We start from the raw sequence: 23939 nt of genomic DNA on the forward strand, positions 1-23939 counted from the left end.
CGAACACCAGGGTCAGGCCTTTTCTGAATGGTCAAAGCTGACAATACTCCAGCTGGTTATATTTCTTTACATATTATTTCTACTTAGGTCACTTTGTGGGAGAAAAAAACACACACAAAAAAACCTGTCTTATACAAGTATCTGTCAGAAATGTCATCAACCTCTCAAAGCTACATGAAATCAGCTATGTAAATAGTGAAGGAAGGCAGGGGGGACTGGCAGAGACGAATGTGGGTGTGAGGTGCAAGGCAAGAGTCCCTGGTGAACTGCTAGCCCTCCCCAATAATAAAAATGTTAATAATGACCATTTTTGAGTGTTTGCTATGGGGTTGGCTTAATTTCATGCATTATCTCATTTAATCCCTCCCCCCAAATTCCATGTGGTTAGGTATTATCATTATTACTCCATTTTGTGGATGTGGAAACAGGGTTCAGAGAAGTGAAGGAATTTGCCTAAGAGAACAAAACTAGGAAGTAGCTGAGCCAGAATCAAACCCTCTATGATCTTTGATTTTATTTTATGCCTTGATGAAAAAGTTGGGTTTCCACCTTGAACTTTCTCTCCCTTAGCCTTCCCTTCTAGCTTAGGTTGTCAGGCCTCCCCAGCCCGCCTGGAGCACTATTGGGTGGAGGTGGGGCTGGGCAGCAGCCAAAGCTTCTCTCCTCCCAGAGATTCCAGGATTTGAAGAGTTTATGAGTCCAACTGTCTCAGGCTCTTGCATGTAAGGAAAGAACCCGGGAGTCCCTGAATGTTCCCTCCCTCACCACAGCCCATCCAGGGCACTCCTTGGCTTGCTCTCCATGGAGGGGAGTTTGTCCTTGGGAGGGGCTGGGTCCCCTCTTTTATTTATCCAGCAAATGTTTATAAAGCACCTAGTCTCTGTTGTAGGCTCTGGGGATAACATGGAAGCAAAAGCAGCTCTTTCTATGGCGTACAATCTAGCAGGGCACAAAGACGCTCAAATAAATCAGTGGCTGATAATTGATTACACCCTTCTCCCTTCCAAGCTTCTGTTCAGATTTACCCCTTCTGGGAGACTGTTCCTAATTGCCTTCCTCACTCCCCTAGTGGGAAGGAAAGTGAAGACAGTCTCAAAACTAAACATGTGTGTGTGTGTGTGTGTGTGTGTGTGTGTGTGTGTGTGTGTGTGTAGCGGGGAGGTAGATGGGAAGGGAAGCCTGCCAACAGACTGCATGTGTTGTGGTGAGGTTACTCTATCTCATTTTATGTACGGAATAGCTGGCACTTATTGAGTTCCAGGAACTGTGCTCAGCACTTTATATGTATCATCTCAGGTAATCCTCATAGCATCCTTGTGAGCTGTGGACAATTCTGTTTTACCAACAAGGGAAAAAACTCACTCTAAGAGGTGAAGTGATTTGCCAAAAGTCACACAGCTAGTAAGTGGTAGAGTTTGAACCCAATTATTCTGGGGTTGGAACCCCCACCCTTAGCCACTAGGCTGAGTTCTTGTTTGATTTTTTAGGTGAAGAAACTAAGACCCAGAGGGGCCTAGGGATTGACTAAAAGTCACACTGCACAGCAGCACTGATTTGATTGGAAGCCAAAGGGATAGGTGGCTACGCGTATACAAACTATTGCACCAGGACCTTGGGAGGCCAACTCTTGCCCCAAATCATTGAGGGTGGGGCAGGGCAGCCTGGGGGTCCTCAGTGCTGCCTGCGCTCCTACCTCATCCTTGCTCTGAAGGCCCTGTGCTGTGGGCAGATGCCTTAGTAGATGTGGGCTATATCCCACTGCCTGTCCTGTGCCTGTTCTGAGATGTCATCCCTGTGCCCTGCTCTGTGCAGGCCTTGTGAGGTGGCCAGTAGACAGGGGAAGAGGATGTTTTAGTTCTTCACCCTCTGGGAGCTTCCAGTCTGCTTGGAGGATGGGGAGTTGCCTGTGTTGGGGATCTTTGTGCTAGTGAGCACTTATGAGCATTTACTAGGTGCTAGCACCATGAAAGGGGCTTTCCCTTTGTCATTCATTATCTCCTTTAATCCTGTCAGCAAAGTGATAGATATTGCTGTTAAGCAATACCCGCAAGTTATCAAGCCAGTAAGAGCCGGAGCCAGGATTTGAACTCAGGTACAGGCAATCTGACACCATGCTTTACTGTAGTGGTTCTCAAATGTGGTCCCTGGGCCAACAGCATGAGCACTGCCTGGGAACTTGTTTGAAAAGCAAACTACTGAGTCAGATACTCTGGGGTGGAGCCTGACAATCTGAGTTTAAGTCCTCCAAGCTTGAGAACTTCTGCTCTACTGCTTTATAGCACTTGGGGAACTGCGGAGGACCTAAGGTCATGGGCCCTGGGGTCGGGCAGAGCTGAGTTCAAATCTCTGCTCCACCATTTCCCAGCCCTATGACCTTGAGACTTAAATCTTGAATCTTGGCCTTTCTAGCCTGTGAAGTGGAAGTGATAACCTTGCCTTGTAGAATTGTTGCCGGGTTAAATGAGAGACTACATTGCATCTAACAGATGAAAAAAAATGGAGGCTCAGAGACTAAAAAGGACTTGCCCAGGCCCCTGTGTGGGCTCTTTCCTGGAGAGGACTGTGCCCCAAAATGACTAGTTGAAATCCAGCTCCATCCTTGCCAGCTGTGTGACTTTGAGTTGATTACTCACCTTCTCTCTGCCTGCCTCTTCATGCTTAGAATAAGGATCATAATAGTGCCTGGGCCTCCTGTGGTTATTATGAGAATAAAATGAGTTTTTCTCTGCGTAGGTGCTGGCCAGCACTTCAGAAGGGCTCAGTAGATGTTAGCTGCTGTTATTAAAGGCAGAGCCAGGATCAAACTCTGGTGTCTTCTAATGGCCCCCACCCCTGGTCAGAGCATGATTAAGAGTTTAAAGGAGATCAGAGAGTGTGGGAGTTCTGAAGAGCAGAATCTTCCCCTTGGAGGAGAGCAGGGTTTCTCCACCTTGGCACTATTGACATTTTGGACCAGATAATTCTGTATTGTGGGGAATGTCCTGTGCACTGTAGGATGTTTGGCAGCATCCCTGGTCTCTACCCTCTAGATGCTAATAGGCCCAACCCCCAGTTGTGACAACTAAAAATGTCTCTGGACATTGCCAAATGCCCCCTGGGGAGCAAAACTGCCCTGGTTGAGAACTACTGAGGCAGAGTAATCAGGCAAGCTGCTTTTAGCTGCTTTAACACAGCAGGTGGGTTAATGTGGGATTCTATAATTTACCTCATGGTATGGCAGGGAGGCTGGGCCCAGGGTCACACAGTGGGTGGAGGTAGGAGTGGAATCCAGGGCTCTTGTGCCTGTCACCTCCCTACGAACAGGTGGGCAGAGCCAGGGGACAACCAAGCTGGGGCCCAGGATGCCTGGAGTGTTCTCCCCTCTTGCCTCTGTGTCCGCCTGCCTGGCCATTGCCACATCCGCAGCAGTGGCCATCAGAGTGTGGACTTAACTTCTCCAGAAGGTCTATGACGATCAAACCAAGCAGGTGCCTGGTGCCAGGAGCTACTGAAGTAAGATGCCCTGGTTGGGCATCTAAAAATGTTGCCAGGACAAAAGTTGCCAGGGCCGGGGTGTTGGTGTGGAGGTGGGCATCGGCGGAGTGGTGCACTGGCTAGCCCACTGAGACCATAAACCTGCCATCGGAGGTGAAAGATGGGTCTCCCTGCCACAGGGACGCAGACAGCCATGGAGGCGTGATGACAAGGCTGATTTAAGGCCAGGAAAGGGAGGGAGGGAGGACGAGAGAGAGTCAGAGAGTCAGAGATGTAGAGCTAGAAACAGAGACACTCCTTTAGACAGGAAAACCAACCAACTTGGAGAGAGAGCCAGAGAGAGACAGAGACAGGGTGGAGAGAGGCAGAGAATAGGGAAGCTCCGACACAAGGAGAGACAGGAGACAGGGACATAAAGATACAGAATGTGTGAGAAAAAGACAGAAGCCAGAGACACAGAGAGACAGAGATGCAGAGTTAAAGACGCAGGTCCAAAAATAGAGGGAAACGGGAGTCAGAGACACAAAGGCGAGGAAGTTCTGGAAAGGGGCCAGAGTCACAGAGAGGGAGGAACAGGAGCTGGAGAACCAGAGAGCTGACACAGACTTAGAGAAAAGAGGACAGAGATAGTCCTCATTGGCGTGGTAAGGAGACAGGCCAGAGATAGCCAGAGAAACCAAAGGGCACACCTTGATTCTCTGGTGTCAGTCCCTCCGCTATGACCCAGAAGCTGCATGTGCAAGTACCTCTGTACACATGTACATTCATGTGTGTGCTTGTGTGTCACACCTTCTGTGGGTGCACGTCTGTGTCTGAGCTCGGACAGTGGACAGTACTTGTGTGTGTCTGTCTACTAATTCACAAGCGGTGGCTGTGGGGTGCTAGGCTCAGCTGTAGGGCAGTGAGTACCAGCGGAAAAGGCCCCTCATGGAGCCTCTTGGTTATTTAGTAGAGAAAGACAATACACAAACACATACTAGGGCTAGGCAGAGATTTAAAACAGAGTCATGTGATAGGAAGCGACTTGCGTCTCCTCTCTATCTAGTGATCAGGGAAGGCCACTGTGGGGAGGTGACCTATGAGGTGAGACCTGTCAAAGAGCCAGCCTAGCAAAGATCAGGGACAAATCCTTCCAGGAGGAAGAGAGTTGGTGCAAAAGCCCCCGGGGGGAAAACCAACTTGGAGAATTCAGGACTGGGAAAGAGGCCAGTGGGGCTGCAAATTCTGGGGTAAAGCGCTGGACCAGAAAGCAGAGGCCAGACCATGAAGGACTTGGTAAGACCAAAGGAAAGATTTTGGCTTTTTATTGTGGGTGAAATAAGAGCCAGAAGATTGAGGCAGGAGAGTGAAACCAACAGCAACAGGTTTGGAAGGGACTTGCTGGTGGCTGGATGGGAAGTGGGGGTTGGGAGGTTTGCCGAATAGGGCAAAAGAGGGTGGCAGCTTGGGAGAGAAGTGGTTGGATGCAGGCTGTGGTTCGCGGTAGAATTCACAGGTTGGGGAGGGTGGTGGGGGAAAGGATGAAGCTAATGATGACTCCTAGGTTTTTAGACAGATCATCCAAATGAATTATGGTGGCATTTACTAGAATGAAGAAGACAGGGAGAAGCAGATCTGTCGGGAATAATCAAGAGGCCTGTTTCGGACCTTTGTGATATGCCTGTGTGTCTGTGTATGTATGCACCTGTGTGCACGTATTCCAGGGCCCAGGTGTGCATGTGGGGGTTCAGATCACATCTGCGTGGCTGCATGGGGGCTCCTGGGTCAGTTCTTGAACCAGGCCTTGGACCAGGCCTTGTCTTGGCTGCTCACTTTTTTTCCAGCCCCAAGTGCTGTCGCTGCCAGACAGGGATTCCCCAATGGCCAGCTGGGATGTTACGGTGGCTGGGCCCTTGGACACTGCTGACATCTGGGCATACTACCCCAGGCCCAGGAGGCCTTACTAGCTCCACCCGGCTGCGGCAGGCAGGCTCCAGGGCAGCTGGTGGTGATTAGCAGTGTTGATTACCTCGTGGTGATGCCATCTGGGGTGAGGGCACTGAGCCCAGCCCCACGGGATACCCTGCTTGCTGGCATGCAGGGCTTTCTGGGGCTGAATGCCTGTAAATGTGTCAGCCTCACTGCATGCATGCATGCATGCATGTATGTGTGTCCATGTGTGCATGTCTAGTGGGAGTTTCCGTGGGTGCCACCTGTGTCTGTGTGGCTACTTGTGTATGTGTTGTAGGTCTGCAGGTTTCTCTGCTTGCATATATAAACAATTATGCCCATGGGCACATGTGTGGGTTTCTACATGTATGTTTGTGCACACACATGTCTATGCATGCATGCATGTATGCATATCCAAGTGCTTGCAGTGCTGTGTGCATGCATTTTGAGAGTTATGCACCTGCACCTGAGTATGTCCAGGGATATATTTCTGTAGGTTCATCTGTACTCACACATGTCTCTGTGTCTGTTTATGTGGAGGAGTATCATGCATGCATGTGTCTGTATGAACATAAGTGCCTATATATGGATGTGGAGTCTACACACATGTGTCATGAGAAAGCATATCTGACAGCATGCTTCTGGGTGTGTGTACATATGTGTCGGAGGGGGAAGGGGCATGGGCACATTTCTAGACTGTCCATGATAGTGTATCCAGGCCTAGGGAGAGCCCCAGGTTTGGTGAGCTACTTGGAGTGCTGTGGGAAGGTCTCCGGACTCCCCCTCTTCTCAGGTCCCTCCAGTTCTGGGTTTAGCCATCCCCTCCTGCATGGGAGAGTCTGGGGTATAAGTGGGGGAAGGGTAGGAAATGCCCAGAATGGCCCGGTGGTTAAGAGCTTGTACTGTGAGTCCAGGCTAGCTGGGCATGGGTCCCTGCTCAAAAACCCGCTAACCATGTGATCCTGGACAAGTTGTGTTGTTCCTCGCTCCAGGTTTCCCCATCTCTAAAATGAGGATAAGAATAGAATTCTCCCTGCTGGGGTGGTTGTGAGGGTTAAACGAGTTAGCCTATGTGAAGGTCTTAACACAGAACCTGACCTAGCTGTCTTGCCTATTATTTCCCAAGTGCCCAACACTGGGGCAGCCCCCTATGGCCAGGCCAGGCCTGTGCCTACCCGCCTCTCACTCTCACGTCAGACAGCCCAGAAACCCCCACCCCCCCACCCCTTCCCGCCTGCTGAGCTCAGCGCTTCCCAGGCCCTACCACTGTCTTAGCCACATCTGGGCTGGCTCCTCAGAGGGACCACAGCGGGGGCGCCTTCGTGGCCATGGTTGGGGTTTCCGCTGACTCAGCGCCCCTGGCTGTGGAGGCGGGAAATCCTGGGTTAGATGGGGCCGTAGGGCCAGGGCTCCACCATGTTGCTTCTAGGGGAAGCCCTCTCCCCCAAATCAGAGCACTCCAGTTGACACCCCCTCACCACCACCCATTCCTACCACTCATGGGCCTCTTGAACTTATTTCTCTGTATCACCTCAGCCTTAATGCCCAGAAATTTGCTGCCTCCTCAGGGAGACCCTTGGGAGGGCCACCCTGATCACCCCCCTGCCTCTGGACAGAACTGGGCACATCACCTGCTCCTTTCTCCTCAGAAGTCCAAGCTCTTATTCAACCTCAATTCCTCTTGCTTCCCTGGACCCTGAATGTAAAGCAACGCCTTTGCATGGCTGGGCATAAGCTGGAATCCCAGGCTTACCCTTCTCACCCCACCCGCATCCTCACCTCCCGCCAGGTTCACAATAATGATCTTAACAGTGAATATTCATGGAGCTCCTCTTTTGTGCCAGACCCGGTAATAAGCATTTTTACAGACTTTAACTCGTTTTACTGCTCACAACAACCCTGTGAGGTATATAGGTCATTATTCCATGTTCCGGATGAGAAAACAGAGTCAGAGTTAAATAGTGAGTTGGAAGCCACAGAGCTAGAGCAGAGGACAGGGATGAGAGCTCTCCTAACCTCCTGGAGTAAGGAAGAATAAGAGGTTCCACTTCTTTGGGAATGAGGCCAGAGTAGAAGGGGTTAATTTACCATCTCCTTGGTGGGGGGCGGGGGCCACCCTCCCCCAGTTCAGACAAACCGAGGAACAGACTAACTGGAAATGTTAGGCTGAGAAACTGGAAAAAGCTGACCAAGGAGGCTTGGGCAGCAGCCACGTCACGGGGTGCCATGGAACTGGGGAGGAGGGTCTCCACCCTGATCCCCCAGTCATCTGGAGGCCCAGCCAGGGAAGGGGAAGGGGGTAGCATAAGGGAGGCCCTAGCAGCTCCAGGCCTGGCTCTTAAAGGGCCGGCCTCTCTGCCCACACGCCTGCCCCCGGAGCCCCCTTGCTGGGCAGCTCTGGGCACGCAAGGTCCCGCCCTGCTGACTGGCTCCCTGGCTCACCTGGCGGGAAGTGGGAAGGCGGGCCTGGGAGGACGACCAGGCCAGGAGCGGGGCTGTGTGTCCGCTGCCTCTGCTGCTGCTGAGCCCCCTCCTGGCCCTCCCGCCCTCCTCCTGCTTGGCGGGCGGGTCCAGCTGTGTTCCATTAGCAGCGCTGGCTGGTCCCCAGCCCCATGGAACCTCCCCCTTTTCCCCCACCCGGAGTGGCCAGCAGTCCCGGCAGGCTCGGGAGACCGGCAGCATTCAGCCAGCCTTCAGCCCCAAGAGCCCAGGACTGAGGCCAGCCAGAAGCGATCGAAGACCCCTCCTCCTCTCCCTCCTCTCCCAGTGGGCCTAAGGAACCCAGGCCCTGCTCCCCTGGCTGGCCGCGCTGGGTTGCTTGGATTCCTCAGTCAGGTGGGGATCTCCAGCCACGGTAAGTGGGGGTGGAGTGGGCTGCCTTCTGGCTCTGGGCTGAAGGGCCCCTTCTGCTCCTGACTTGCTGTGTGACCTGGGGCAAGTGGCTTTCTCTCTCTGGATCTCAATTGCCTTCTCTATAGCGGGATGAGCTCTAAACTCCATGCCAGTTCTAACTCTCCCTGCCCACAAATCTGTGCCTTTGGATTGGGGTGGAATCATCTCAGAAGCTTCTCTCCTTCGATCCCTGTAGCCCCCTCCTCTGGCTGGGACCACGCCATTGGAAGCCAGAGATCAGGAACTGGAAGGGGACATAAGCACATCAATGTTCACGCCTCCACATGCATTCACATGCCTCAAACAGTTGGCAACCCTTCCATTGACTGGCAAGAAGGGGAGGCCAGGACAGGGTTTGACAGATGGGATGAGCATGCCACTAGAAGGCGGGATGATGAGTAGGGTGAGGGAACAGTTCTGCCCCAGGAAGAAGGGGGTTGGGGTCCTATCTCCAAATATATTGAGGTGAAGGGGTCCTTCCTGTTCTCATTCCTTATCCAGGACTGAGGGAGGAGAAAAAGTATTCCATTACAGCTGGAGGGAATGAGGTCAGACTTGCATAAGAACTTCCCAACAGGAAGTCCATTCATAGGCTGGCTGTGTGCACGTGTGTATGTGTAAGCTGGCGTGTCTGGGTATATCAGTGAACATGTGTCTCTGTGAGCATACCTGTGTGCAGGAAGGTTTGTATGCATACCCTGGCATGTATGTGTCTGTGTGCATATGTGCCTATATATATCTGTGTGTGTCATGCTGACACATGCATGACTCTGTGTGTGCGCGCGTGCTAGCTGCCTGTCTCAGGGGAGGCTGGATGATGTATAGCTCTGCTGGTCGCTTGCTGAGCCCTCATTGATTTATCTGGATCCATCCATCAGGGTTTAATAAAACTAAAAGATGAGCATCCATCAGCATAGGAGGTTGGCAGCAAGGTCCTGAGCCCCGGTGACCTGCTCTCCCGCCCACTGTACCCATGGGGGAAGCTTCCTTGGCGCACATACAACCCTGTGATGCCTGCCAGGAGACTCAGCCCAGTTGTCAGCCCCTGACCTTGTGGGTGCCTGGCAGGGCCTCCTGGCTGAACTGGGTGTAGCTAGACAGGTACCAGGCTAGTGTATTCCAATACAATGCACAGGTTGATGAAGTATTGAAATACTTCCACGTGGGTTGGTAAATGCCTCAAGCTATCCCAATTGACCTGGTCTTCTAGGACCCTTTAGATCTCTCCTCAAGCCAGCAACTATCCACTGGCACAGCCAGATGCCGCCCGGACTCTCAGTGCTCCAGCCAGTGTTCCGCTCTGGCTGGTCGGTATCTGTGCCATAAAGTGGTTAAAAAGTTTGAACATCGCCCCAGCCCAAATCCTAGCCCAAGCCCTATGGTTGGGCCTCTGAGAGGGACTGATGCCTGGCTGGACCTCTTGCCACCCTAGTACCAGTGCCTGGGCCCCATGGGCTGGCTGCCACTTGCCCATATGTGGAATTGTGCTGTGTGAGCTCAGGAATCCACCTTCCTGGTCTCTGTGATTTTCAGGTGCTGTGGCTGTGGCCAATCTCTCTGGACCAGGATGTGGGCATCTTGGGCTCCTGGCCTGTGGCTGCTTGGTCTCTGGGCTACCTGCGGCCATGGGGAAAATACAGGTGAGGTGACACACGAGGATCAGGGTGCCATAGGCCTGTGACTGACTTCCTGAGGTGCCGAGGTCCTGTGTACGTGTGACCATGTGCCTGGGCCATGTGGGTGTTTATAGGAGAGTCTAGGGGGTGGGCTCAGGGTGGCCTGAGGTGTTTGCACATAGGAGCCTATGCCAGGTGAGCTGGTGTGTGTGTGTGTTTCTGTTCTGCATATTTATGTTCTCTGGGCCTCTGTGTTTGCATCTCAGAGTCACTCTGTGCATCTGTATATATTCTTGTGTCTCTGTGTGTGAGGGAACAACCCCCCTCCCCAATACATAAACCCACCCTGTGCGCAGAGTGCTGGTAGGGCCAGTGGGGTGGGGAGGAGGAGGCGCTGAGCTCTCCTTGCAGAAGGAAGCTGCATCCTGAAAGAGGCTTAGGCCCCTCCAATCCTTTCCATGGTGAAGAATCCATCCTCCAGCCCACGTGCTCCTCCTCCTCCATGGCTGGCCCTGGATCTCAGATAAAGGGCCCTCCTTGAGGCCCAGACGCTGGATGAGACAGAGGGTGCAGCTTTCCAGGGCCCAAAGCCAGAGGAAGTTGACTGGGCAACTTGCCCTTCCCTGTTAGGTGCCCTCTGGGCTCAGTAGCTCAGCCTCCTAGCTGAGAAGAAATAAAACATCTAGAACCCAAATCCAGCCGAAGGCGGCAGAGAAACCAAGATACAGATGTGGGAGGGGTATGCACCCGGGCACACATTGTGTGTGTACATATGTGTTCCTGTATGTGTGCACGTGTGCCTTGCTCTCCTCTCAGACCATACTGGGTCTCCTGGGGGATGGGGCAGAGCATTTCAACATCTGTAAAGAATCTGGGTCCATTGCCAAGGGGGTGAGTCACCCATTGCTGCTGCTGATGCTGAAGATAATCTTTCTGGCCAGACCTGGGGGAGGGAGACTCTAGTGGTGTCACCAAGCCTAGAGAGCCAGTATTCCTTCTTCCAGCCAGATGACCAGGGAGTTCAAAGCCCAGCTTTTAGGAGCGGTATTCACCGTCTTGTCCCAGCTACCCCACTGCATTGATGGGAAGGCCTTTTTGATTCTAGCCTCTATCTCTCCTGTTGTAGCACTTTTCCCAACACTTCTGCTCAATCAAGCCTAGGCAGGAGGCAGGCCCATGGTGCCCACCTGTCCCTTCAGAGTTTTGGAGATCTGAATTAAGCTATCCCCATCTTTAGGAGCCTTTGTCCCCTTAACAGACCCTGTCTGGAGCCCTAAGGCACTAGTAGTTTCCTTGAGCCTGTGGTTCCCTCAGGCCCTCAGTCTCTTCTCACTCTTTCAAAAGGTGGCGGTCCAGGTGAAAAGTCAATCTGTTGACTCAGATATGTGTCTGGGCTGCTTGTCTGCTTTGGATGCAGAAAGTGGACCCCAACTCATTGTTGAGAACACTTGTACCAGCTGCAACTCACACATGTACAGACATGCATGTGCTTGTATGTAACACAGGTGTGCATGAACCTGACACTTCCTTACCCCTGAAGTGTTCCTCTGCACCCTAATTGGGTGTGTGTCATGGAGGGAGCACATGTGTATATACACACAGCTTCCCCGCTCTCTCTGAGTTCTAAGGCTGCCCAGAGTTTCTTTCATTCTCTTTGTTCCTGGCCTGGCCCCTGACTTGGGATCTTGGGGGATTTGAGTTCTAGGGGATCTGGTCCTGCTCTGCTGTGAACTCACTTTGTAGCCTTGGACCAGACCAGGCTATAGTCTCTGGGCCTCAGCCTTCCCAACTGTATACTGGAGGTCCTCCTGGCTCCCAGGGTAGCCAGGGTCAGAAGGCAAGGCATGAATGCTGGTCCAAGGCATGGCCTGGAGAAAGGTCCAGAGTGGGGACTATAAACTTGTCCTTCCCAGGGTCCCCAAGAGCTTGGCTGTGCAGCTACCTCAGCCTGAGCCCACAGAATGCCCCACTGCCAATTTCTCTTCCAGATGAGCATTGCCCACCTTCGCAGCAAGAAGGACTCAAGTTGGAACACAGAAGTGACTTATCTACCAATGTAACTGGTGAGTGCCTGTCTCACCCTGCTGTCCCCCCATTCATCTTTCTCCTGGAGTTGCCTGTACCCCTCCTCACCTGCCCAGCTGAGCTCTTGACCTGGTGTCTTGCCTAAAGGCTTCAACCTCATCCGCCGACTGAGCCTCATGAAGACATCTGCCATCAAGAAGATCCGCAATCCCAAGGGGCCTCTCATCCTGCGACTGGGGGCAGCGCCACTCACCCAGCCCACACGGTAAAGGCCTCAGAGTGACTGTTGGGGGTCAATACTGACCTCAGCCACACTCCCCAGCAGTTCTGGATGTGGAGCTGAGCCCAGGGGCAACTGTGGGGCATTTTATCCCGCCCCCTGCCTGGAGTCAACCTGGCCTCCACTCCTGGGGCTTGCAGGGTGGGCAAGGAGGAGGTGCCTGGCAGGCCCACCCTCTATCCCTCCTCTATCTCTGGCTAGCAGTGGATGGGGACAGGTCTGCACCCTGTAGGCACCATGAAGACCTGAGGATGGGGGTGGGAACCTGGCAAGAGTGTGTGTGTGTGTGTGTGTGTGTGTGTGTGTACGCGCGTGTGCACAGTACACCCTGATGCATGAAGTCCAGACTCCCACAAGTTTCTGGGTGTTCTGGTCCCTGCTTACCTCTCTGGCCTCATCTCCCAAAACGTCCCCTTTCTTTCTTGCCTCTCTAGTCCTGCTGAACTCTTTTCACCTTTTCTCAGCCTCTCTCCTCCTACCCCAGGACCAGTTATTCTCCCCAGGGCATCCCAAATTCCTTGGGAACACTTACAACAATTGTAATGAGATGGTAAAGTAGTCATTCTGGGGATCCTTTGTTTATGGACGCACCCCTACACCCAGTCAGACTTGAACGCTCCATGAGGACAAGTACCTTTTCTGTGTTTCCACCACTGTTATCCCCAGCAGCCAGACCCAGACCCACACCTGGCACATAGCAGACACTCAAAAAAAACGTCTGTAGAATGAATGAATGTGTATAGGTGTATGTCAGTTTGGAGGGGCCTGTGTGTATCTTGTGGAGGTGCAACAGTCCTGAGGGCCCAGGGTGGGCAGCAGGTGGTCTTTCCCCTGAGCCTCAGGGCACCCTCCCTGCTCTACCCCCAGACGAGTATTTCCTCGGGGGCTCCCCAATGAGTTTGCCCTGGTGCTGACACTATTGCTGAAGAGACACACCCACCAGAACACATGGTATTTGTTTCAAGTGACCGATGGAGATGGGTACCCACAGGTGAGCCCCACTCCCACCCCCATTGCTCTTGGGGCCTCGAGCACTATCGGTACAGCCCAACTTCTGTCCAGGCTTGGGATTTCTGGGGCTTCCCTGCTCCGTCCCAATGCCCATCCTCATGGCCACCCCCAGCCCACCAGCACCAATCTCATTCTGTCAGGATGTACTGCTCTGTGACCACAGGTAGCATTCTTCCCTTTCTGGGCCTCAGTTTCCCCTCCTGTGAAATAAACTTGAGGTTCCCTTACCTTTGCCATGCTGTGGCTCTGGAGCTCTGATTCTCTGTCCTTGTCTTTCCCGATTCCATACAGATTTCCCTAGAAGTCAACAGCCAAGAGCGCAGCCTGGAGTTTCGGGCCCAGGGCCAAGATGGCGACTTCGTGTCCTGCATTTTCTCGGTGCCCCAGCTCTTCGACCTGCGTTGGCACAAGCTGATGCTGAGTGTGGCAGAACGCGTGGCCTCTGTGCATGTGGACTGTACCTCAGCCTCCTCCCAGCCTCTGAGGCCCCGGCGACGCATACGGCCTGGAGGTCACGTCTTTCTGGGCTTGGATGCTGAGCAGGGCAAGCCCGTCTCAGTGAGTGCTAAGTTGGGCTCTGACCTCTGCTCCCACTTTCTAGGAGCCTGAGTGAGCTCTCCGGAATCTGTATGTGACTAGGTCCTTCCCTTGCTCAGGATCCTCTCATGGTTCCCCGCTGCCCTCCAGGTGCAGCCTAAACATATGGACCTGGCATTCAAGGCCCTTCATGATCTGGTTCCTATAAAGTCTGCAGCAGCATCTTCCTTTTTTTTTAGCTGCGCCATCCTGCCACCTGTTGGCAGCTCAGCTCAGGCCGGGAATCAAACTGGTGACCCTGTTGCTCAGAGCTCGCATTCTTGAGCGAGCTCTTAACCACCTGAGCCACTTGGCCGGCCCCAGCATCATCTTCCTTTACCTCTCTCCATGCAGTTCTGCTCTGGTCAATTCCATTCTTGTCATCCACCTCACCTAGTACTTTCATACCTCCATGCCTTTGCCTATGCTGCTACCTCCACCTGGAATGCTTTTCCTTGCAAACCCATCTGTTAAAAATCTACTGGTCCTTCAAGGCCCCCCTTGAATGGAACCTCCTCTTCCCTGGTTCCTCTGGGCCAAAGTGAACATTACTCCTCCGTCTCCCTCTTTCTTGCACATGCAGTTTTGTTTTCCTTTTGGTCTCCTTGATGGTCTCCCAGGCCAGACTAGAAGCTCTCTGAGGTCAACCCTTGGGGTGGAGCCATCTCTATGCCTCACTGGGGGCCAGCACACAGAGCTAATTGCTAAAATGAAGTGAAACTGACTCGTGTGTCCCCTACAGTTTGACCTTCAGCAGGCATACATCTACTGTGACCCGGAGCTCATGCTAGAGGAGGGCTGCTGCGAGATTTTACCGGGAGGGGTGAGTGGCCTGGCCCCAGCACCCCTGGGGGAGGGGGAAGTTGGTATATTGCCCAGGGGTACAATGTGCTGGAAATGGTGGACCAGGAAGGGGATGCCTAGAGATCTGAGGATGGGTGGGTGGTGGTGGGGTGCCTTCTGTACTGACCCCAGCCCTTCCCCCACACTGGGTAGTGCCCTCCAGAGACCTCCAAGGCCCGGCGGGACACCCAGGGCAATGAGCTCATCGAGATCAATCCACAGACTGAGGGCAAGGTCTACACCCGCTGCTTCTGCCTGGAGGAGCCTCAAAACAGCAAGGTGGGTGGGTAGGGACAGGCAGACATGGGCACAGACAGGCAAAGTGAGACTACCCTCCCCTGACCTGACTGAGGTCTACCACCAGGGTCAGTTGTGCCTGGGAGGGCGCTGGAAGCCCTGCCTATCTGTGTACCGCCGCATAGGATTCAGGGAGGCAGACAGATAGTGCTCACAGGATGACCCTGCCTACCTGTTGGTGTTGAGAGTTGTGCCCATCTAGCTCTGGCACTACCCAGACCTTCACTGACGCCACCCTAGACCCTTCTGGTGAGGGCAGGATGAAGCTTGTACCTAAAGGCAGTTTCTCCAGGATGGAATACCTGGGGTCAGAGGCCAGGCCACACTGCTTCCCTCAGGGCTTACTCACTCTCCTCGGCCCAGCCCCAGCCAGTGCCAGGCTGGTTCTCGGCCCAGCACCATGGCCAGCTGCCCTGTTCACTCGCAGGTTCTTTAGGGGTGTCAGGGAAGCCCAGCTCTTCCCTTAGCCCCACTCCCAGCCTGGGCAACCTCCCTGCCTACTGGGCACCATGCCCAGCCCTTGGCTGCAGGAACACAGGATCTCATTGATTCATAGTCTCATTTTCTCCGACATCACGTGGGTGGGGGGGAAAGGAGGGGTATCTGTGGGGTGCCAAGGGCCTGAGCTTGCTCTTGATGCCTTGGGAGGTGCCAGGTGTCAGGGTGAGGGGGCACCTGGGGCCCATGCCCCTGCCTGAGTGCCCCTTTCCAGTGTAGGCCCCAGAAGTTTCCTTCCTAGAGTTCCCCTTTACTCTGTCTGCCCAGGTGGATACCCAGCTGTCGGGAAGAATCAGCCAGAAGGCAGAAAGGGGAACAAAGGTAGGGATGGTGGGTGCGTGGGAGAGCCCGTGGTGCCCTCTGTTTGCCCTCCATGCCCTCTGTAACCTGCTTGCATAAGACACTCCACTCCCATGTTCTTTCCACCTGCCCCCACTCCTGGACAGAGCTTAGGATACGTAGTTGCCCAGCTCTGAGAAGGAAGAATGAACGGGGGTGAGACAGGTACGGTACCTGGCACTACCAAGGACACTATCAACCACTTCAGGTGGTTCTTGGGTAGAGGAGTTGGAAGCGGTGCCTCGTCTCCTCCTTTCCCTGCTCATCCCCATGCCCTCTCTCCTCCCAGGCCCGTCAGGAGATAGCTCCTAATGAGGTAAGCCTCCCATCTAGACGAGCAAAAAGAGCTCAGTTGAGGAGGTGCCAGCATAAACCCTTTGGACACAGCTTTGAGGCACTGGAGCCTGAGCATGAGGGTTTGGGATGACTACACAGCTCCCAGAATTCCTTGGGGGCCCAACGCTAGGTCCTGTCTGCCCATTGCCTCTCTTTGGGAGGGCAGGGGTTTGGGCCCTGGACACTCCTGATGAATTGGCAACAAATGGCCACAGGCATCATGGGGGAGAGCCCAGGCTTTGGCCATGGGACCTCGGATTATGTGCTTCATTCTGTCCTGACACGCTGTGTGATCCAGAGCCCATTGCTATTGCTTTCTGTGCTTCAGTTTCCTCATCTGAGAAATGGCTTGGTTCTGGGTGGGTGGGAGTTAAAGGGCGAGGCTTGTTAAATAGGATTCCTATCTTCATGCTCACTCAGACTCCACCCAGGTCATATGTGATGTCCTGTGCAGTTGGTGTGTGTATGGGAGGAATGGGTGGGGAGGGTTGGTCCCAAGCTCACAGAACTGACCTCCTGGCCTGTTCTTCCCTTTCAGTGTCCACCCTGCGTCCGTGGTGCCCAGGAAAGCAATGTGAGTGAATAGAGGATGTGCAGGGTGGGGTGGGCACTGGCTGGGAGTGGGCGTTGCTTAGAGGTTGGCTTGGCAGCTTCCTGGTTACGGACAAGGGGGTCTTTGTGCACTTTTACACTCCCTCCCTGCCCTTCCCCCAGAGCTGAGCTTGACCCCCACCCCCATCTCCACCACGCCAGGGCTGCATGGAAGGGAGCCTCATGGCCTGTGACCTGGGCAACGTATTGGGATCCAGAGTGGAATGGGGACGGGGTGGTGCCTGATGGGATCAGGACCTTGGTTGCTAATCCCAGCCTTGCACGCCCCACAGGAACTCAGGCCTGCTCTGCTTGAGGGCTTCTCACATTATCTTGGAGGATTAGAGAAGGGGAAAGGTTCAGGGTGACACAATCCAACACTTGCCCCCAAAACACATGTCTGCTCAAGGCCTCCCCTCCTATGCGTCTCTAGCTGGCCCTGGCCCAGCCTCCCTCTGGAGGTCCAGAAGGACAAGGGAGAGGGGCTCAGTGCGAGCCCAGCTGGTGCCTAACTGCCTCTTCAGTGGGTAGCATGAGTCACCACTTTCCCAAGGTTTGACATTCTGACAAAGGACACAATGGGGCTCCCCTCAGCTTCAAGCCCCTCAACCTTGGGGGACATCAGGAAGGGCCCCCTGTGTTGCCTGTCCCTCTTCCTGTTCAGTCCCCCACCAAACTCGGTAAGGTTGATAGGCCCCAGATGTGCAGGGGTTACCATGGCAACCGAGTAGCCGGTTTGTAATTGCAAGTGGTGGGTGGAGCTAGCCAAAGCCAGGCAGGTTAGAAAAGGTAGGTCAGACCCCTCTGCAAGTTTGATAGCCTTGAGATGCAGTCAGCCTGCTGATTGCCTGGGAGGCAGAGCAAGGCCTGGGATTCTGTCTGCTGGTCCTGCCACCATGCTGTGTGACCCTGGATGAATTGATAGCTCTCTCTGGGCCCCTCTTTTCCTCTCCCTCTTTGAGATGTAATGTTCTCTCCTTTGTCCCCAGGTCACAATTGGTCTCTCTGGCCTCAAGGTGAGTCCCAGATAGAGAGCAGGATACTCTTGCCTTCTTTGGTGGTCCTAGGCCATCCCACAGCATGTGACCCTGTGGCTGCATTTATATCAGGGCTCCCTGTGCCTGTATGTATGTGTGGTGATTAGGTGTGTGTGTGTGTTGGAGAGAGTTGGGGTTGGGTGTGTATAAAGATGTTAAGAAATGCCCTTTTCAGAGACCCTACTGCACATCAGGCACTGGGCCACACAGTGTCTTCCTGAACCCCCTCAAGCATCCTGTGGGGTGGGCATTATCATTTTACTTCAGGGAAAACTAGGGCCCAGCTATGCCCACATGTATGACCAGGTGTGTCAGAATGATTGTGTGTGGGTTTGGCGACATGCATCTCTGGACACGTTTGCACTTGTGTAACCCACTGTGGTGGTGGTTGAGGGCTGAACTCATATACCTGTGGGCCTGACAGGACTGCAAAGCTTCTGAGCGATGGGATAGGCAGCACGTATGCAAATGTGAGGTTGTGCATTTGTGCGTGCCCGTGAATATATAATAGAATTCTTGGGGCTACCTTCATGTGAGTGCTGACAGTGCCAGCTCTGTGCTGAGCACGCTACCTATAGCATCACACCTTGAGGTAGGTGCTAACATGAACCCCATTTTATTGATGAAGAAACTGAGTCTCAGAGAGGTCACATGACTTGCCTTTAGTCACATACTAAACTGGTGGGAGCAGGATTTGAACTCAGGCAGCCTGAAACTCACCTTCGTGGGTGTCACACATGCCGTTCCCAGTGTGTGTCCATGTCCATGTACCCATGTGCCCCTGGATGTGCTGCGTGTGAGCTAGCATGTTTGGGTAGGGGTGTGGGGGAAGAGCTACCCTCTGCGTGAGACTATAGATTGCCAGATATAGCCTTTGGCTTGGGAGGGACATGTGGTGGAATGCATATGGAATCCATGTGCTGTGTGCCTGGTGGGGGCTGGGGTGAAGCTGTGCTCATTTACATACCCATGCGTGGTTGATGGGTGGAGAAGACCAGATTGGGGAGAGCTTCCTCAAGGTTCCCATGTGCCCCTGCTGGTCCCAGCGCTGGTTTTGTTCTCATCTACAGGCAGGGAAAGGTGAGCAGGGTCTGCCTGGCCCATCAGGCCCCAAGGGAGAGAAGGGAGCCCGGGTAAGTGCCCCAGCCATGGCTACTGCAGGACCCTTCCCAGCTGTGCCCTGGGGGTGGATTGAGATGTGAGCCATCATCCCATCATCTCAGATGGAAACCTACCTGGCCCAAGTGGGGGATGAGGACCAGGGTCTTTCTAGGGATTAGTGTGTGGAAGCCTCTATTTTTTAGGGGTACCTGGGACTGTGGGATTCCTGTGCCTATCTTTCTCAAAACAAGGCCCTACCCCTCATCCCTCTTCCCTACCCCTAGGGCAATGACTGTGTCCGAATCTCCCCGGATGCCCCACTTCAGGTAAGACCTGGAGGTGAGGACTACTTTAGGGTGAATATGGGGTCAGCCCTGGGGAAGGTGCTGTGCCCTTAGCAGCCCACAGGGTGACCCTGGGCCAAGGCTGGGCCCCTCTCAACACCATATTTCCATGCTCAGTGTGCAGAAGGCCTGAAAGGAGAGAAGGGGGAGTCAGGAGGCTTGGTAAGTGTGGAACTAGGGATGGGGGAGGCAGTGGGGTCCTGGCCCAGCCTTCACCTCCTTTTTCACCCCTTCTGTTGTGTCCCCTCATCTCAGGGACCTTCAGGACTCCCAGGCTCCTCAGGTCAGAAGGTAATGGGCCTAGATTTGGAGGAGTGGGTTCCAGGGAGGTCTGTGGGCCCTACAGACATGAGGAGGAAGGTGTCCAAAGTCTTCCCAGAGGATGGTGCCTGGGCATAGAGTTGGCACAGCCCTCTAACCCTCCCAGTCATCCCACCATGTCCAAATTCCCACCAGACCTAGAGGGAAGTGCCTCAGACCCCAGAGTGAGTGGTCTGGCTGGTTTGGGAGTTCCTCCTGTTGTCTACCCTCATGTGGTGACTGAAGCCATTTAATATCAGAGAGACCATGGGTTTAGAAGGGAGTTGTTGCACCCCCAGATAGAGCTGCTTTGGTTCTTACAGGCCCTTCCCTCAACCCCTGTCATGTCTTTTCCTTCTCCAGGGCCAGAAAGGCGAGAGGGGAGACGGAGGCATCAAGGGCTCCACCGGAAAGCCAGGCCGAGATGTACGGTGCTTGGGCCCCTACCCACCACAACCCCCACATCCCTCAGCATGAGATTTTGGAATGCTGGGATTTAACCCTCAGAAACCACCCTGATATGCTTGCCCAGATAGAACAGAGACCGGGGGAGGGGAGAGGGCTATGCCCTAGGAGACACAGCAAGGAGGGGGCCTCCTAACTCCCAGCCTAAGAACCCCTGACCTCTAATGCCCTGAGGTTAACATTTGATGACCTGGAGCACTGGGTGGAGTGTGACTTTGGGGAGGGGCAGGGAGTCTGTACCTGTCCCAGTGGGGGGCTACAGCCCCAGGGAGGTGCCAGGTCTCTGTCATTTTTACATGCCCCCCTACCCTGCCAGGGCCGGCCAGGAGAGATCTGCGTCATAGGGCCCAAAGGGCAGAAGGTGAGTTGTGGGTGTCTGTAGGGTGAAGAGTGGGTGCTGGGCTGAGGTGGCAGCTCTCTCATACCCACATCATGTCTGACCAGGGAGACCCTGGCTTTGTTGGGCCTGAAGGGCTGGCAGGAGAGCCTGGGCCCCCTGGACGACCTGGGATCCCTGGGATAGGCCTTCCTGGGGCCCCGGTGAGTACCCCTTGCCCTTCCTGCTGTCCTTTCCTTAGAGACCCTTCTCTTGCCTGGCCTGGGGTGGGAGCTAAAGCCCAGTCCTGGGTCCGGGTCTGGGGAAGGGGCTAGAATAGATCTCTTTGTAACGCGAGGCCCCTGGGAAGCCTCTACCTGACATTTTTTTCTGCCCTCAGGGTGACCCCGGTGGCCCGCCAGGCCCTAAGGGAGACAAGGTAAGCACAGGCTGGCGCATGGGCTCAGGCGGGAGCCCCCTGCTTGGTGGGAGGAGAGGGAAGAATGGGGCCAGGGAGAGGGGACAGCTGGGGTGACTGACATGAGGCGGGGGTGGGGGGGGGGAAGCCAGGCATTTGTCTGAGGAGGCTGGGCTTCACTCAGCCAGGCACCTCAGTGGGGAGTGTCTCCATCCAGCAGTTGTTGGTGTGTGAGCCTTGGCCTGGGTTCTAGCCACGGGGAAAGGCAGGCCTAAGTTTAGTAATGACCAGAGTGGCCTTAATTGGAAGGACTAAGCTCATTTTAGGGCCTTATGCCGTAAGCAGAAAACCCTGAAAATGTCTGTCTCTCTGTCTGTCTGCTGTGGTTCTTCTGGGGTCACCCAGGCTACTTCCCAACCTGTTACACTGGGGAAGGGGTACCCAGAAGCCTCATGCTCTCCCTTCCTTTGTTAGACATGGAGAAGGATAAGCAACAGGAAGGGAGTGATTGCTGACCAAACAGATCAAAAGGAGATGGGAGATTTGGCAGAGATGTCCTGCCATCCAGAGAGGGGGCCTGGATGGGGAAGGGATGAATGGGCTGAGGTCTCAGCCAGGAGCCTCCCCCTGAACCCTTCTTCTGATCACAGGGCAGCTCCGGGACACCAGGAAAGGAAGGTCCTGGTGGGAAACCTGTGAGTGACCCCAATCTGGTGGGGGTGGGGGGACCATTGCCCACCATGCCCAGGTCTGCTCTACCAAGGCCTCCAGAGGTGGGGGGTTAGGCCCTTGGACCCTCTCTTGGCTCACCTCTGCCATGGCACTAACACCTACTGCTTCTCCTACAGGGGAAGCCAGGGGTACCAGGGCTGAAGGGAGAGAAGGTGAGTCCCCAGCCGGGTTGCCCCAGGTTGGGGTGGGAGTGGAAGCCCCTCTCTGGAGGTGACACTGAGCATCAAGGGCCCTGTGACCTTCCTCAAGGGACTCCCCACCCCCACCCCTTTTTTGTTCCTACAGTGTGCACGTATGATTACTAAATAGAGAGCCTGGCCAGGGAGTTGCACAGCTGGGTTCAAACTCCGCCTCTGTCACTCACATGATTTATGACTGTGGCAAATTTCCACATCTGTAAACGGGACACAGTGATTTCTTATGACTGGTTGTAAGGATGTAGTTTTGTGATGTCCCAGAATCATAAGTTGAATTATGAATGAGTCAGTTGAACAGAAAGCCCCTCCAAAGTTTCTGCTGTCCACATTGATGTTGGGGCTAGGGTGCTGGCCCACCCAATGCCTAGAGCTCCTTGTCTCCCCCCAGGGTCTCAGCCCCACCTTATTCACTCATGGTCTCTCCCTTCTGCTAGGGTGACCCTTGTGAAGTGTGCCCAACACTGCCTGAAGGGTTCCAGAATTTCGTGGGGCTCCCTGGAAAGCCAGGTCCCAAGGGGGAACCGGGTGATCCTGCATCAGCCAAGGTGAGTGCCCAGAGTGGCCAATGAGGGACCCCACAAAAAAACCTGAGGGAATGATCATAGAGAGGAGTTGGGCAGAGGGACTGGGTACTTCTCATGGTCATAGAGAGATTGTGGGAAGAGGGAGGATCTAGGCGCTTAGCTCCATGGTGAGAACTGAACCATAGAGTTTAGAGCTGGGCTAGAAGGTCACCTCAGGTCTCCATGGCAACCTCCTAGAGTTCATGAGGAATGGCTAGGATGCCTTTTGGGCAAGCTGGGGTAGAGCCAACCCTTACAGTAAGCAAGGCTATACACCCCCACTGGGATTGGGTGTTGGTTAGGAGTGGTGGAAAGGAGTGAGCAGGGCTGGATTAGGGTCCTGGCCTGGACTCCCCACCCCATTCTCTCAAAGACATTTTCTTTCAGGAGGGCCTGGGAGCTGTTGGACAAAAAGGTGATCGGGTATGTGTAAGAAATTTCTGGTGGGATCGCTTAGCCTTGCCTCATCTCCTCCATCTGTTATGTGATGAGCTCTAGCTCTGAGGTGTTAACCTTGAATCCCCTAGAACCTTTGGGTATTTGAAGCATTTGTGATGTGTGACATTGTTGTCCTCATATACGGCTAGGCAGTCTCAGCTCATGAACCTTCTCTCCCTGCAGGGAGACCCTGGCATCCAAGGCCTAAAAGGAGAGAAGGTGAGGGAACCCTAGTCCTCTGGTTGCACCCCTCTGACTACTAGGAGACTTTCTGATCCCTTCTCTCCCTTCCCCAGGGGGAGTCCTGCTTGTCTTGCATCTCAACTGTGGGGGCCCAGCATCTTGGGCCTTTTCCTGGGGCCAAAGGAGATGTGGGCTCCCCTGCCTTCGGTTTGCCTGGCCTCCCGGTGAGTGACTGCTTCAAACTAGCCCAGCCCATACAGCCCAGTCCAGCCCATCCTTGCTACATGGAGGCCTCCCTGGCTCCTTAGGCCTCCAAGTCTCAAGGTGGAGACCAGAAAGGAGTCCCTGAGGCAGGTGTCCCAGGCCTGCAACTTGGTCCCTCCTCCATTCCTGTACTGCCTCAGGTTACTTGCCCCTAGAACTCCCTCTTAGAGCCCCCAAGTGCCCAACAGCATAACAGAAATAACCGTCTAGCTACCTGGAGGGCTGTGGGATTTGTAGTTCCAAGCTGACCTTTCTCTTTCTGATGGGCACTGGGGCCCATGGGAGTTTTGGAGGGAATGGGGAGATGCTGTAACTGTGACTTGATTGTTTTTCAGGGGAAAGTTGGGGCTCCAGGGCCAACAGGGCTGAAAGGCGAGAAGGTGAGGCCTGGGTTAGGTGTCAGGGACACCAGGGTTTCTTGGCAGAGAGACAGGGGAGAAGCCCTGGGAGGGGAATAGGGACAATATAAGACAAGAGATCAAACTGTACATCCACAGGGAAATAGATTCATCAGTGTTTTGCAGACTGGAGTCAAAGAACTTATTTCTGAGAGCCCTCATGTTCTTCAAGAGAATTCCTTAGAGTTGTATTTTTAATTTATTGATAATCTAAAACAATGAAGTGCATTCAGGGTGACCTTGTAATAAAATAATAATATTAACGCTTCTTTACCACTAATTATGTGCCAGGCACTGTTCTAAGTCCTTGTACATGTATTAACTTGTTTCCTCCTTCTAAAACCTTATGGGGTAAGGATTCCATTATTCCCATTTTATGGGTGAGGAAACAGAAGCACAGAAAGGCCAAGTAAATTGCCCAAAGTCACACAGGTGTTTGGGTGCAGAAGTGGGATTTGAGCCCAGGAAGCCTGGCT

At 53.9% G+C, this 23939-nt stretch overlaps 1 protein-coding gene across 10 annotated transcripts in view; it reads left to right on the forward strand.

The window, feature by feature from the left end:
* The first annotated feature begins 8158 nt into the window (after positions 1 to 8158).
* The window catches only part of COL16A1 (collagen type XVI alpha 1 chain), a 50938-nt gene continuing 35157 nt past the window's right edge, over positions 8159 to 23939 (forward strand). For 7 of the 10 annotated variants that reach the window (XM_019656851.1, XM_019656871.1, XM_019656901.1 and 4 more), the window contains exons 1-27: positions 8177 to 8257; positions 9829 to 9935; positions 11900 to 11974; positions 12084 to 12201; positions 13084 to 13207; positions 13519 to 13785; positions 14546 to 14626; positions 14800 to 14925; positions 15709 to 15762; positions 16070 to 16096; positions 16655 to 16690; positions 17697 to 17723; positions 18815 to 18877; positions 19130 to 19171; positions 19307 to 19351; positions 19445 to 19480; positions 19853 to 19915; positions 20271 to 20315; positions 20399 to 20494; positions 20671 to 20709; positions 21339 to 21383; positions 21537 to 21572; positions 22052 to 22162; positions 22568 to 22603; positions 22802 to 22837; positions 22915 to 23025; positions 23401 to 23445. In XM_019656851.1, the coding sequence (XP_019512396.1) occupies positions 9863 to 9935; positions 11900 to 11974; positions 12084 to 12201; positions 13084 to 13207; positions 13519 to 13785; positions 14546 to 14626; positions 14800 to 14925; positions 15709 to 15762; positions 16070 to 16096; positions 16655 to 16690; positions 17697 to 17723; positions 18815 to 18877; positions 19130 to 19171; positions 19307 to 19351; positions 19445 to 19480; positions 19853 to 19915; positions 20271 to 20315; positions 20399 to 20494; positions 20671 to 20709; positions 21339 to 21383; positions 21537 to 21572; positions 22052 to 22162; positions 22568 to 22603; positions 22802 to 22837; positions 22915 to 23025; positions 23401 to 23445 (1857 nt within the window). In that variant the 5' untranslated portion in view covers positions 8177 to 8257; positions 9829 to 9862. Of the gene's footprint in view, positions 8258 to 9828; positions 9936 to 11899; positions 11975 to 12083; positions 12202 to 13083; positions 13208 to 13518; positions 13786 to 14545; positions 14627 to 14799; positions 14926 to 15708; positions 15763 to 16069; positions 16097 to 16654; positions 16691 to 17696; positions 17724 to 18814; positions 18878 to 19129; positions 19172 to 19306; positions 19352 to 19444; positions 19481 to 19852; positions 19916 to 20270; positions 20316 to 20398; positions 20495 to 20670; positions 20710 to 21338; positions 21384 to 21536; positions 21573 to 22051; positions 22163 to 22567; positions 22604 to 22801; positions 22838 to 22914; positions 23026 to 23400; positions 23446 to 23939 lie in introns of those variants that run through there. The other 3 variants (XM_019656857.1, XM_019656862.1, XM_019656919.1) reach the window with 3 other exon arrangements.

The sequence above is a fragment of the Hipposideros armiger genome, unplaced genomic scaffold (assembly GCF_001890085.2).
Source record: "Hipposideros armiger isolate ML-2016 unplaced genomic scaffold, ASM189008v1 scaffold_10, whole genome shotgun sequence".
In the NCBI taxonomy this organism is placed as follows: Eukaryota; Metazoa; Chordata; class Mammalia; order Chiroptera; family Hipposideridae; genus Hipposideros; species Hipposideros armiger.